Here is a 15,235-nt window from a genome sequence, read left to right as displayed (position 1 = left end):
TCATTACTTAAAAAAAATTAAACTCATAAGGCCTAGGAGAAAGTAGATGTCAACATCACAATCTCACTGATTTCCCTGGGATCTTCTGGTGTGATGTCATATCAAGGACTTGAGGGATTTCCAGAAAATTCAGGGTTGGCGCTAATCTCATGGCTGGGGAAGGGGTGTGTGTGAGGAATATTCCATAAAGTGAGCGTTATGGCAGAGAAGGCCCTCTCCTGGGACTCGCTAAGGCAGACATGTCAATCACGTGGCTCGTGGGCCAAATCTGGCCTGCGATAGGCCCAGAGTTGTCCCATGGGGCTGTGCCGGAGATGGCAAAGGACTGGCCCCTGCTATCCCAGCCCCGGGGGCTCACTCTGGCCATGCCCACCCAGTTGGCTGCAATGACCAGCCACCCCCCGCCAAGGGCAAACAAACTGTTAGGAATAACAAGGTTACCTAACGTAGTTTGGGTAAAATAATATATATAAACTATGATAGTAAGTTTAAGTGTGTGTCACTTTAAACTGCAAAGCATGTAATTTTGGGTGCGGTTGTAAACTGCCATAAGAGGGAGCAAGAGAACCTGCTGAATTGCTGACGATTGCTGGTTTGATGGATTGCTGGTTTGCTAACTGCGTGTTCCCTACTGCTGAGTTGCTGAACGTTGAAGAAAGAAAGGAGGTTTGACTTCTTCATATCTCTACTGCGAGGAGATATATTACTTTTATTTGTAATATTTGTAAGTTTACTGACCTCTTTTTCGACACTGGACTTTGCAACTGTATAATCCCCGGACGGACTGAATTAGTGAATGATATATGGACTGTTTTGACTATGCTAAAACTATTACTGGAATAAACTATTTAACTAGCACAGTGTATCTGTTTTACTGAGTGTAAGCTACAAAAATGTTTATCTCACATATTTTGCCTGCCTGCCTGACTGCCGTGCAGATTCTGCTAGGGTGTATCCCTAACACAAACCCTGATTCGGCCCACAATGGAATCGAGTTTGACGCCCCTGCACTAAGGGATCCGTAGCAGGATGCCTTCTCTGCCAGAGCTAAGGCGATGGGCAGGGGTAACTGGGGAGAGGCAGTGGCTCAGCTAACCCAGTCCAACGCCACGAAGAGCTTTCAAGGTTAAAACCCTGCAGCTTAAGTTGGACCCAAAAGCAAAACTGGCAACCAAGGCAACTTGTGAGGCAGAGGTGTAAAATATAATGCTGAAATCAATATAGAGGTGTTACCCAGTGTTCCTCAAACTTTTCTTCAGCAGGGATCCCATTTTAAATACTTCTTGTGTCCACAGACCCCCAAGACTTAACTCAAGATTTAAATTGTAACATTTATTTTTCAAGCCTTCACGGATAACTTGTGATAACATTGCCATCCCCCAGGGTGTCCACAGGTTGAGAACCACTGGTCTAAACCATGTGGAGATGTAAACAGTCTAGAACAGTAAACAATGCAGAACTGTAAACATGATAGAGATATAAGACGATATCATACAGAGGAAAATCCAGAGGAAATAAGCAACTCGTTAAACATCTGAACATCTTCTAGCTATCCCAACCCAGGCCTGAGGAGAGTTTCTTTCAACATAGTTGTTAGGGACCTGTTAGGTCACCTAACAGGTATTTGGGTTAGAAATATATAAACCAGGATAAACATTTTAGTACTATGTCTTTAAGAGCTTGCTAAAAACTGCAATTGGGTGCGGTTACTCAAATGGCCATAAGATGGAGCCAGAAACGTGGGTTGTTTAGCCTTAGTATCAGAAGAGAGTGAATCTCTGTTTCTTTCTGTTGGAAAGTATTGCCATTCTTCCATTTCTTCTCATTGACTGAAATTCATGGATTTAATGTAAGTCTGATACTGAACTGTTTTTGACACTGGACTTTGTTATTGAATTATCCCTGGATTGAAAAAACTGACTGATTTACCTATGAATGACTTTGGACTGCTTATCTTGACCTTTGCTTAAACTTTCTGGAAGTAAAAACCTACATTTACTGTACAGTGTATCTGTGTACTGTGTGTGTTTTATTCAAACACTACTCTCAAATACGCCTCCCTGTATGGGCTCATTCTCCTAACGGGGAATTACCTCAACAATAGTCAAAGGGGGGGAGGGGGAACTCTCTGCCCCCTCTATTTCACATCACCACCCTAACTCCTTATTCATTCAAAAAAGGAGATCCTAAGATTTGACCTCTGACCAGCAAGATCAAGAGTTAAGACAACCATATTACCAGTATATGATACGCTAGGATGGTCATGTGAAAGAAACTCAAGGCCCGCGAGGCCAGATCCAGCCCACGATGTGGTTAAATCATCTGACTCGCGGAGACTGTAAGAGACCGGCCTCCAGCACCTTGGCCCCAGCCCAGCTGGATGCTCCCCCAGGATGCATGCAGGAGGAGGGACAGTAGTAGAGCAGCGCGTAGAGCCCCAGCAGCAGCGCTGCGCCCACTACCAGCGCCTCCAGGGATACCATGCCCCATTTGCCGGCCTGGCCTTGCCTGCTGGTCCTGCAGCCTGCAAGCGGTTCCCTTTCCCCGGAATAGCCCCACCTCCCGCCCCGCCCCCATGTAGGAAAGCCACGGCCACTGGCATCACTGCCACTCTATCGCCCTTCCCTCCTCCCAGCCTCCAGCATTCCTTCCACCCTCTCCCCCTCCCTTTGTCCTTTTCTGGACCCAGAGGGAGGGAGGGAGGAGAGAGGGAGGGAAGAAGGAAGGAAGGAGTTTGGAAGGGGAGGGAGGGTCTGAGGGAAATTCTGTCTTAGCACATGGCCACCAGCAGCCCTGCTGCTCTCTCTCCAGGAAGGAAGGAAGGAAGGAAGGAAGGAAGGAAGGAAGGAAGGAAGGAAGGAAGGAAAGGAAGGAAGGAAGGAAGGAAGGAAGGAATGAGAAGGAGGGAGGCAGGGAAGGAGGGATGAAGGAAAACAATGGGAATGAGAAGTGGGAAGGAAGGAAGGAAGGAAGGAAGGAAGGAAGGAAGGAAGGAAGGAAGGAAGGAAGGAAGGAAGGAAAGAAAAAGACAAAGAAAAAAGGAAAGAAGGAAATGGGAATGAGAAGGAGGGAGGCAGGGAAGGAGGGATGAAGGAAAACGATGGGAATGAGAAGTGGGCAGGAAGGGAGGGAGGGAGGGAGGAAGAAGTTGGGAATGAGAAGGTGGCAGGGAGGGAAGAAGGCAGGCAGGAAGGAGATGGGAATGAGAAGGAGAGAGGCAGGGAGGGAGGGAGGGGAGGAAGGAAGAAGATTGGAAGGAGAGGAAGGGAGGGAGGATCTGAGGGAGGTCCTGCTTTAACATTGGGCCACCAGCAGCCCTGCTGCCCTCTCACCGTCCCCTGGTGCTTTCCCATCCTATCGCTGAGGATGCTTTGCTTACAAAGCCAAGTCTCCTCACACGGAAAGGGAGTGGGCCTCCCTCTGACCCACACACTTTGCCCTCCTGCACCCACCATGGGTAACCTGGCCAAGGAGGGAGAGCGCGGTGGCAGCAGCAGTCTCGAGGAGGAGGTAAGCGTGGCTGGATGCCTCCTTGGGGAAGCAAAGCTGGGCTGGGCTGGGCTGCCCATGCATTACTTTATCCAACATTAGGAGATAATGCCAGTTGGGTGGATTGGAAGCCATATGTCTTCAAACTATCTTGGACGTGTGAACTCATCAGGCTTGCTGCACATCCAGCGATGGAGGGTGCTGCACCTGGAACAGCTTGCTCTGCCTTCGTCATTCAGGTAGGCACAGTTCCCTCCATCACCGAGGACCTCCCACCTGCAACACAAGGGCAACAAGGGTTAAAAGCTTTGTTCCCTGCTGGCATCCAACCACGCCGTCAACTTGCCTTAGCAAAACCTCTTTTCTGCCATGTCCCCATAGCCTTGCCTTCCTCTCACCCCCACATATAAGTAAGAGAGGCTTAAGTTACCCTTAGGTGACTTAATTTGCTTCTTTATTCCAACAATCTCCATGAGCACTCACAAGATGCCTAAGATCTTCTTCACCACCCATGGCCTTGGAGGAAAGTCAGGCCAAGTGCCTTCGATTGGAACGATAGCAATCGAGGTCTCAAATTTCACGCCAATATAGGTTTTTTTACTGAGTCAAGGATGAGCAAATCTCAGCTTACTTATAGAGAGAAGCAAAACTGAATGGGAGATAAGAAGATAGCAGGGGACTAGTGTGGTAGTAGCCAGTGTGGTGTTTCCTAGAAATTTTGAGTTACAACTCACGCATCCTCTGTGCTCAGAGCTGATGGTGTCATGTCTCCAGGGTATGCTGGAGCCGTGACACCACGCGTTGTGCCATATCAGACTATGCCATCGAGGGGGGAAGTGCTGTTAATCACCCAACCTGGGGTTCGATGAGCCTTGCTGACCGTCACACGCTGAGCTGTTACAGCCTGTGGGCGGTTGTAAACAAAGCGACTAAGATACTGCCTGTTGAACTAACGATCTCGGGAGGGGTGGAGGGTCACTTCATAGGCGTAAATACAATGATGGAATATGATATTTGTACAAATATGGTAAATAGGGGTGGATAATTAATGGATAAAAGCATGGTGTATAGGGTATTACATGGTGGCCGGATGTGATGCAATAGCACTCACCGGATGGTGGATAAACTCATTAAGTTGTTAGCTGGTGTATAAATACAGCTCTGGCTGTGAGGCGCGCCAGAGCTGACTTTAATTCCTTTTGGTTACTTGTTGTTACCTGAATCCGGAGCATTGTATGGACGAATAAAGACTCATTTGATCATTACCTTGAGACCTTTGTTTCCCTTCCTGTCTGGAATTCGGCGAAACAGCTGAGAGATGGGAACTGGAGTCCACCTGGAGGCCATGAATTTGCTATTTGTGGCTAATTTCAATAAGGTATGATTAGTGCTGGTATGTCTATTCTTTTCTCCAGCACAAATTTTGACTTAGGACTCCAAGTTAATTGAGAAAGCAACCATATTGTGGCATTATTCTTCTTTACGTGTTTATCTGTCAGACTTTTATCTCAACTTTTTGATTAGGAACAGATCATTTGTTTTTCCTTATGTTCAATTGTGTCTGATTCTCAAAGATTGCCTGGACAACTCTTGGCGAAGTTTTTCAGAAGTGGTTTGCCATTGCTTCCTTCGTAAGAATGAGAGAAAGTGACTGGCCCAAGGGACCAGCTGGCTTTATACCCAAGGGAAGACTACACGGTCTCCCGTCTATGGAGATTCGCAATCATCCAGGCATGCTCTTCAAAAGTCAAGGACTTCTTGGACCCAAAACAGAAGAAGCTTCTTTGGATGAAAAGTGAAATGTTTTCAAGGGGAAAAGAACCAAGAAGTCCAGTTGCCTTTGGAAAAGCACCTTTGGGATCACAGTCTCCCAGTTTCTATCCTGCTGCCTTAATTGCTGCACAAATTCACAGGTACCCCTCTACAAAGGTGATATGCATCAGGTTCTGATCGGTTCTGGAGAACCAGTAGCAGAAATTTTGAGTAGTTCGGAGAAATCCCACCTCTGACTGGCCCCGCCCCCATCTATTCCCTGCCTCCCGAGTCCCAGCTGATCGGCTGGGTCTTCTTTGACTGCCCTGCACAGGAGAATGGAGCTGGAAAGCAGGTTAGTGGGATGGGGAGGGAATGGGGATTTTGCAGTATCCTTCCCCTGCCACACCCACCAAGCCAAATTTTTGAATCCTACTACTGCCCCTCTAATACATGAGGCAATCAAGACTGAGGGAGAATCTGGCTCTAAGTCACCAAGGGAATTTCCATGGTTCAGAGGGGACATTAACCTGGATCTCCACTGTCTCAGTGTGAAACCTTCACTACTAGATCACACTGGCTGTCAATCCCCTGGTGGAGTCTGACTCTGAGGAAGAGGAGGAACAGTCAACAGGGAGTGGGAGTGTGGCTCCAGAGGTGGTGGAGGAGGCTGGGGAAGAGCAGAGGCCGGCTGAGCAGTCAGAAGAGGATCCAGGCCCATCCCTTATCCATCCTAGGGCACGCAGGGAGGAGAGGATCAGAGAAAAACGAGGTCTACTCAAGAGGAGATTACCATGATCCTCCTCGTGGCTTGCAGCAGGGAGCTATGTATATAAGTTTGTAACTGCGTAGTCAGAATTGCTGGAGTCAAAGTTTATTGTTTCCTTTGAAAGAGGTTTATCTTTGCTGGCGTTCTTCCCATGGACTCTCCTCGGTTATCTTCCTGGAGTTTATGATTAGTTATCTTGGCTTCCTTCAGAACTCTCATCAATGCGGTTTGTTTTGGTTTCCTTTTGTCTCATTGTTTACTTTTGTGACTTTAAACTGTGCCTAATAAAACAGTGAAGTTGAAGTTTTTACCGGACTTTAATGTATGTTTTAGGTTTGGGGTTATTTTGAGAGACTACGGGTCATCACACTGGCTCTGAGACTGAGAAAAAAGGACCGGTCCATAACCCCCAGATTTCTTTTGTGGCTGAGAGGGGGACCTAACCTCAGTTTCTCAAGTCCAACAACTTAACCACTACACCACATTGGCTTGCCTCCATTCTCCAAATTCCTTAGTTTTGGACCTGTGGTGGGACTCAATTTTTTTTACTACCGGTTAAGTAGGCGTGGCTTGGTGGGCGTGGCAGGGGAAGGCTATACTGTAATAGGATATACTCCATTCCCACCCCACTCAAGGGGAAGATTACTGCAAAATCCCATTCCCTCCCTACCCCACTAACCTGCTTTCCAGCTCCGTTCTCCCATGAAGGGCAACCAAAGAAGAGCCAGCCGATCAGCTGGGAACTTGGGAGGCAGAGAATAGATGGGGCAGGACCAGTCAGAAGTGGTATTTGCCGGTTCTCCGAACTACTCAAAATTTCTGCTACCAGTTTCCAGAACTGGTCAGAACCTACTGAACACCACCTCTGTTTTGGACACAACATTAGCATTTACAAAAGTATGCCGTGCATTTATGCTTGATGCAAGAAACAGGATGGCACCGGATGATGAATAAACCTCACACCACTTCTTCTCAGCATTTGGCTGGTATAGAGGTTATTTCATTAATTTATTAAATTTATATGCCGCCCATCTCACCACTCCTCAAGTGAAGGTATAAGAGAGAAAGGATGACTCACGTGGAAGCACTTCCGTTGACCCATTTCCAGGGCTGCTTCGGGTCTCGTTGGAGGCCAATCCAGTGGGAAATGCTGCCTTTGTAACGCTGCACAAAATCCTTTGGAGAGTATAAATGGTAAACATTAAATCACTCTGAAATGATTACGGACCCTGAATATACTTTTGTTTTAACCTTTATCTATTTCCTCAATCACATATATTTGGACTTGGCTGATAATTCCATAATATTATTTGATTATATATTATATACCTGTGTTTCCCCCAAAATAAGTCTTATTTTCTTTTGGGCCCCGAAATAACTAGTAGGACTTATTTTTGGGTGGTGTCTTATTTTTCTCCATGTATGGGAGGCCTACTTCTGCTTTCTCGTGGGGAGGCAGGAGGCTGAGTGACACACTGGTGCCGTGGCCACAAGGCAAGTTGGGGAGGTGGAGCTGTCCCACACGCTCCTCACCAGCTTACCCCAGGTCCCCCACAGCCAGGTCATCCATGCCCCGACGCATGCCTTGTGGACATTGCACCAGCACACTGCTTGCCTCCTGCTCTGTTATGGCCGTGAGCAAGCAGAAATAGTGGGCTGGTGGCCACGTGGGTTCCTGCTGCACACGGTTGCTGGTGCTGCCGCTGCAAGGCAGTTGTCGGGGCGTGGATGGCATGGCTGCAGTAGCCCTGAGGTAAGCCAGTGCAGGTGTGTGGGGCAGCTCCACCAGCCCCCTGTCTCATCTCATGGCCACGGCACTGTGAGCAACCAGAGGGAATGGGCCAGATGGGTAGCCAGCTGCACAGGCTTTTAAGTAGCACTTATTTTGGGGGGTAGGGTTTATATTAGGGGCACACATACAAACATACTAGGCCTTATTTGTTGGATAGGTCTTATTTTTTGGGGGGGGGGGAAACAGGGCATTACATAGTTGTAGGAGATCATACAAGCATACAGAAACTGCCTCCTCCACAACAAAACAGATGGGAGATTTGCTCCAAATCACTAGCTCAGGGTGGACTTGAGTTTGGAACTCACCGCTCTCTCTTCAAAATACTTTGACCCTCTACGTCACACTAATAAATTAAGGACATGTTCTTTATTATTATATGTCTTCTCTGCATATGATCAGAAAGAAATAGATAAGATTTCACATTTTTCAAGGCTATAAATTAAGGCTTTGCACAGCTGTAGAGTGTATTTTTACAAAGAGCATCAGAACATAAATTCAGCATGTCTTCAGATCCTTAAGCCAGCATCTGCCCCAGAAACTCAGAAAAAGAAGCAATGGTTTCAAACTGCAGAAAGCTGCCGTGTTCATACCTGTGTGCTTCAAAGCTCCTTTTTAGAATCAATCAGACTATCAGAGCACTAACCCAGCCGTAATATAAATGATCTTATTGTCAACCCGTGAAGCTTTCCTGAACTTCTCCCAAGTTGCCATAGGCAGGGGGATGGGAATCGTGCCTCACAGCTGCATCAAGGAGTTCACACCTCAGTCAAAACAAGACATAGCCTAGCTGGCCAAAGTTAAGTCCATCTCCACGGAGACCTGCAATGGCTGGAAGGAGTGGCTTCTATGACCCGCAAAATTGCTTCATTGGGGAATGTGATTGGTGACACACTCTGGGGGGAGGGGGGAAACAGGGTCAAAGGCAAGATGTGAACTGGGTGAAACCAACATGGCGCTCCTAATAAACAACGTTTCTTGCTGAATGGCTTCAGACTCTTAATTTCATTTGGGCATCGGTTGGAACCCCGACACTTATATCATTTTATTAGAGGTTTTTGGAGGTAAAAACAATCCTGCTGTTTCCTCCCACTTCTTTTCCCTGAAGGATTAAAAGGGTCCCACTCAGGAGAAAAGGGAGACGGTCCCTTTAAAAAAGATGTGGCTATTTCAAGAAGGAAAGGCTGGCAGGTTTACTAAAGTTCCAGAACTTTCAACAATAACAACAACAACAACAAGTGAAAGAGCTAAAAAAATAGAGGAAGCTGGGAAGAGCAAATCTGGAAAAAATACGGCTGAAAGGAGAGACAGAGCTAAGCCCAAAGACCTTTTTGGAGAGATGAATCACCAGTGTCTCTGTGTTTGTGTGTGTATATTTGTACTATGCAGGGCCGCTGAAGAATTCCTCCTTAGCAAAAGAGGGGAAGAGGTCAAGAGTCCAGAGAAGTTGCGTGGCAGCAAAACTAGGAGGGGAGACCAAGTATATAGGGTCAAATAAGGACATGAAGATTAAGTTGTCAGTAGGTTGCAGAGTAGCAAAAAGCCTAGCAGTGATAAGTTGTGTCTCAAGTAGAAGAAAGAAGAAAGAACGAGGAAGTAGCTTATCTCCCTACTATTGATATGCAATGACGAAGACCCTTAGAAGCATTGGAGGGTTTCAAATTTTTTTACCACCGGTTCTGCACACTTCACACACGGACGCGCCAAACACACACTTCACATGACCTAAAATGGACACCTAATATCAAAAACGTCATCAAAAAAGCACAACAAAGAATGTTCTTTCTGCGCCAACTCAGAAAGCTCAAACTGCCCAAGGAGCTGCTGATCCAGTTCTACAGAGGAATTATTGAGTCTGTCATCTGCACCTCTGTAACTGTCTGGTTTGGTTCTGCAACCCAAAAGAACAGACACAGACTTCAAAGGATAATTAGGACTGCAGAAAAAACAATTACTATCCACCTGCCTTCAATCGAGGACCTGTATGCTGCATGAGTCAAAAAGAGGGCTGTGAAAATATTTACAGACCCCTCACATCCCGGACATAAACTGTTTCAACTCTTTCCCTCAAAACAACGCTATAGAGCACTGCACACCAGAACAACTAGACACAAGGACAGTTTTTTTCCCGAACGCCATCACCGTGCTAAACAAATAATTCCCTCAACACCACTGTCCAACTATTTACAAAGTCTGCACTACTATTACTGTTAATCTTCTCATCACTCCTAATCACCCATCCCCTCCCACTTGTGACTGTATGACTGTAACCTTGTCACATGAATCCTAAAGATTTATATTGACTGTTTCCTAGTATGATTTGATTGCTTATTGTACCCTATGACTATCATTAAGTGTTGTACCTGATGATACCTTGACTCTTGACGAATGTAGCTTTTCTTTTATGTATATGAGACATAATTTGAGAGCATTTGCATCATTATAAATTCCTTGTGTGTCCAATCACACTTGGCCAATAAAGAATTCTATTCTATTCTATTCTATTCTATTCTATTCTATTCTATTCTATTCTATTCTATTCTATTCCTGCAATCCTGCACTCTCCCTGCCTCTAACAGCTGACGCGTGGCAATCCACTGTATTGTGCGAAGCAGCTGAGCTTCAAAAGCAGGAAATAAAGGTCAGTATAGAGCCAGGGCAGGCGGGAGGGCCCAGCAGCTGATCGTCAGTGTGAACCGAATGACCCTTCACTCACAAATGATCCTTGGAACTACCAATTCGGCCAAACTGGGCCAAACTGTTAGAATACCACCACTGCTTAGAAGAGCCCTAGGAAATATCCAGAAGGCTGAATTGATTGTACCCTTTCTTGGGTCATGCAAAGACGACATCCCATAGCAGAAGCCACCTGCACCAGCAGAGATCTCTGTGAAAGAAAAAGCAGGAGAAAGGTAGAACAGGAAGAAGAACAAGAAGGCCGAAAGCATTAGAAAGAGGCTGGTTTGTACTTAAGAGGTCTAGGAATTGTGGCTCTTCCACCACGCCAACCAGTGCAAGAAAGCCTAGTTTGTTGTGGGTTGTTGACTGCCAGCGGAGATGGCTGTCATTCCCCTGGTGGAGATTGACTCTGAGGAAGAGGAGGAACAGCCAACAGGGAGTGGGAGTGTGGCTCCAGAGGTGGTGGAGGAGGCTGGGGAAGGGCAGAGGCCAGGCTGAGCAATCAGAGGAGGACCCAGGCCCATCTCCTCTCCATCCTAGGTCTCGCAGGGAGGAGAGGATCAGGGGAAAGCGAGGTCCACTCAGGAGGAGATTACCATGATCCTCCTCGTGGCTTGCATCTGGGATCTATGTATACACGTTTGTAACTACGTAGTCAGAATTGCTGGAGTCAAAGTTTATTGTTTCCTTTGAAAGAGGTTTATCTTTGTTGGCGTTCTTCCCATGGACTCTCCCCGTATCTTCCTGGAATGTATGATTAATTATCTTGGCTTCCTTCAGAACTCTCATCAATGCGGTTTGTTTTGGTTTCCTTTTGTCTCATTATTTACTTTTGTGACTTTAAACCGTGCCTAATAAAACGGTGAAGTTGAAGTTGCAGGCATTACCGGACTTTAGTGTATGTTTTGGGTTTGGGGTTATTTTGAGAGACTACGGGTCATCACAATGGCAGTCAAGTCAGAGGAGTCAGAGGAGATGGAGGGGGTGTCTGGGCTGGTGGAAGACTCTGAGGAGTAAGAGACCTCAGAGCCAGATGCAAAGTAGGGCCCATCTACTCACGCTCAGGTGGGGAGACAGCTGTTTTGGGAGGCCTGAGTTGAGCGAGGGGGAGGAACAGCTGGGCCCTGTCCCAGATGTGCGTATGTGCAGAGAAGTGTGGAGAGGAGAACAATGCAGGACTGAGGCCAACTATTCAGGAAAAGAAGGAGACGTTAACAAGCCCCCCCATGGCTGGGATATAAAGAGGAGGGGTGTTGGAGGCATGGTTGTCAGAGACATCCGTTAATGCTCCAGAAGAGTTCCCTCCGGCGGATTCCTTGCCAGGATTTCTTTGCCACTAACCAGGTTGGTCAGGACTCTTTGTGTTGGGATTAATTGGAGCTCCCCGCAGGGAACTCAGAGACTGCGACGGCTTGTGAATCACCTAAGGATGTCGACCTGGAGCTTGGTCAGTAAATGTTGTGTAATTTCTGCCTTTCTAAATAAAAAGGGGTTCCTGCTCACGAGTAGGCTGTTGAGCGGGGCTCGTGAAGGCTGGGTCAGAACACAATACAGGGGAGGCTAAAGAAGAAGTCAAGCCAGAACGGCCAGACGCATTGAGTGGTCAAGAGAAGCAAAGCTGGACCACAAGATCCCCACAAAAGAGCCAGGTGAAGCAAGAACGTCAAGACCTTACAAGACCAGCCACTGGTGGGGAGGTCAAGCAACACCAGAGTAGCTCCACTGTGATGATGCTCAAATCCAGCTGGGTCAGTCCACAATGAAGAGAGAGAAGAGAAGGGGGAAGTAGTTAGCAATGGGCAATGCTGGAACCAGGATAGAGTTAAAGCAAAGCTGAAGCTTGACTAGATGGCAAAGAATAAAAATCAGACAGGTAAGATTTGGAAGATATTAGAGTTAGAAGATATTTGGAAGATATTAAAACAAAAGTCAGTCTAGAGGTAAATAAAGGAAATAGAACACTTCAAAATAGCCTATAGAAATACAGGTAGCCCTTGCTTATTGACCACAACTGGGGCTGGCAATTTTGTTGCTAAGCAACACACTTGTAAAGCAAGAGATCGTATGATTGTGACGGATTGACAGCCTCACTTTTGCCTTGGCTTTTGAGAGAATCACCTGTGGTCATTTAGTGCAACATCCATAACTTGGCAATTTTACTCCCAGCTTCTCTGTTCATGCGGCTTGTTGGAAGTCTACTGTGTAATGCAAAAATGGCGATCGCGTGATTGTGAGATGCGGGACCATCATAAACTCCTGCTGATTCCAAAGCATCTGAATCTCAACCATATGACCATGCGGACGTTGCACGAGTTGTCAATGTGAGAACCGCTCATCAAGTTGCTTTTTCAGTACCATCACGACTTTGAATGGTCACTAAACTGGACAACCATTAAACGAGTAGTAGACATAGGCTAAAGAGACTGATGATAAATTAGGGAGCAATAGATAGATGGTCTTTCCTTAATGAAAACTGACATATTTTATAAAATTGTTTCCCCTCAAGTAGAATTGGTGAGGTGGCCTAGAGGTGGAGCTCTCGCCTCACAATCAGGAGGCTGTAAGTTCGATCCTAGGTAGAGGCAGCTATTTCTCTCTCTGGGCACAATGAGAATATATCTGCTGAATATAACTCCGCATTGGCAACAGGAAGGGCATCTGGCCAGTAAACACTCAGCTCCATTCAGTTGCCCGACTCCACTCCGCGAGGGATTATGGGGTCATTAAAAGAAGATGATGAATTCCCCACAAGTACATTTGATACGTGTGGACCCTGCACGAAAGCAGAACCATCCTGACTCTCTTAATAATGCAATAGGATATTTTCACCTCTTACCATTTCTTTCTCTTCAATAACGGCCAGCGAGGCGTTGTACAAAGAGCAAAAGTCTTGACTAGCAGACCAGGTTTCTTCTTTATCTGAGAAGTAGAAACATTTCATCTGGTACCCAATCCAGTCAGTCGGGCACGGGCGTCTCCCATGTTCAGAGGCTGCCAATAGCAGCTTACAGTCATCAGGGTTTAAAGTTGGCTTATTTATCAGTGATACTAAGGGGGGGAAAAAGAGATCAAGATCTAACAAACATTCTCCACAGTTAACCAGTCACAAATCGGAACGGGGAATGCAGCTAGTCCTCAATATATGACCGTAATGAAGCCTGGAATTTCTGATGTGAATCATGACCGTCATAAGCTGAGGCGTCACATGGTCAACCTGAGTTTACAACCTTTTTTGCAACAGTTGTTTAGTGAACATGATGGTCATAAAGCAAACATGGTGTTGTAAAGCAAAGCCATTTTCCTCAATGAGTTTTTATTTTTTAACCAGAAACAAAGTGAGCATTAGTTTCCAGCAAAAAACTTGTATATTGTAGTCATGTGACTGCAGGGCACTGCAAACAGATGCAAATACAGGCCAACTGCCAAGTCCCCAAAATGAAACCACGAGACTTTGGGGGAGCAGCCGTCATAACTTCAAATCTGAGTCGTACTTAGCCCTTGGAAGGTCAATCATAACTTCAATTCATTGCTAAGCAACTGGTCATAATTCAAAGACTACCTGTAATAAAGAAAAGGTATAGATCTGCACCTCTAGAGGAGAAATGTGCAGGCTTTCATTGGCTAAAGAGCAATGATGGGATTCAAAATTTGCAAAATAACAACAACAACCAACCCCTCACTAGAAATGAAAGCATTATCTAGCTTGCAATATTAGAGTTTAGATGACTTACCAATGCAAAAGACAAGAACAGCAGAAGCCACAGCAGCAGCAACAGCAGTGACAATATGACCACGGTGGGCAATGAAAGCGTTTCCCATGATTGAATATCTGTGGTTCTGTAAATTATCTAGAGCAGAGAAGAAAAACCAAATGTCAGACCGAGGAGGATTCCAATGACAGATTAAGAGGAAGCTGTCTTACTTAAGTAAGAAAATTCAAGGCACATGGGTGAGCGATAACTTACACCAGAAGGAGGAGTTTTCTTGTCCAGTCTTTTCTTGGAACGAGCTAATAGTGTAACTATGCCCACCCACCCCCGCAGGGGAAGAAAGGTCTTTTTTTTTAGCTTAGCCTCCCCAGTCACAAGGGAGAAAAAAGTTGGCTGAATTATTAGGGGCAATATGCTAAACACTGTAAACTGCTCAGAGAGTGCTGCAAATTGTGGTTAGAAATGGTTAACCATGGTAGTGACTGTGCAGGTCCAGTCAATAAAAGCAATTATCTGTTGTTTCCAAACCACAAAGATTGTAAAGTTCCTCCAAAATGCTTAAATATTTAATGCCTTCCTGTGCAGGTGCTTTTTAAAAAAAATTCTAGCAACATCTGTCACTTTCAAGCCCCTGACTGAAGATGACTCTTTCCCTGCCCTGGGGTTATGCTTCCTCCATATAACATCCTTGATTTTCCAAAATCTGGTGGACATGTTTTTAAGCATCTTTGCTAATCTGGCCAGTGGTAAATGCCACCAATAAAATACTTTATGTAGGTTTTCCTTATACGTAATTGCCATTGTCAACTTACAACTTCCCAAAGTTTTTGCCATTTGTCCAATTCTATAGTGTATCCCCAAAAATTTGCCCATACCATCATACAGATACTGGGTACATATTATCACATGTGCTGGACATGTGCAAAATCGAAGAAATATTGGACAAAAATACGTACATGGTTAGAAAAATGTTAAAGCAGCACATAGGTTATAAGCCAGAAACATTTTTGTTAGGCATAATACCGGAAAAGTATGATAAAGGGAATC

General features: G+C 45.7%; 1 protein-coding gene across 1 annotated transcript; it reads right to left on the bottom strand.

Moving 5' to 3' along the window:
- Positions 1-3,614: 3,614 nt before the first annotated feature.
- On the bottom strand, positions 3,615-14,299 carry LOC113450862 (C-type lectin domain family 2 member D-like). The gene is made up of 4 exons (XM_087923423.1): positions 14,210-14,299; positions 13,315-13,526; positions 7,089-7,186; positions 3,615-3,765 (listed from the first exon to the last, which is right to left on the bottom strand). The coding sequence occupies exons 1-4, from the start codon at positions 14,295-14,297 to the stop codon at positions 3,636-3,638; spliced, it is 528 nt and encodes a 175-aa protein (XP_087779549.1). The 5' UTR covers positions 14,298-14,299; the 3' UTR covers positions 3,615-3,635.
- Positions 14,300-15,235: the final 936 nt, after the last annotated feature.

The sequence above is a fragment of the Pseudonaja textilis genome, chromosome 2, assembly GCF_049901715.1.
Source record: "Pseudonaja textilis isolate UNSWEBS1 chromosome 2, rPseTex1.2, whole genome shotgun sequence".
NCBI lineage: Eukaryota > Metazoa > Chordata > Lepidosauria > Squamata > Elapidae > Pseudonaja > Pseudonaja textilis.
This window is presented reverse-complemented; position numbering and strand designations above follow the sequence as displayed.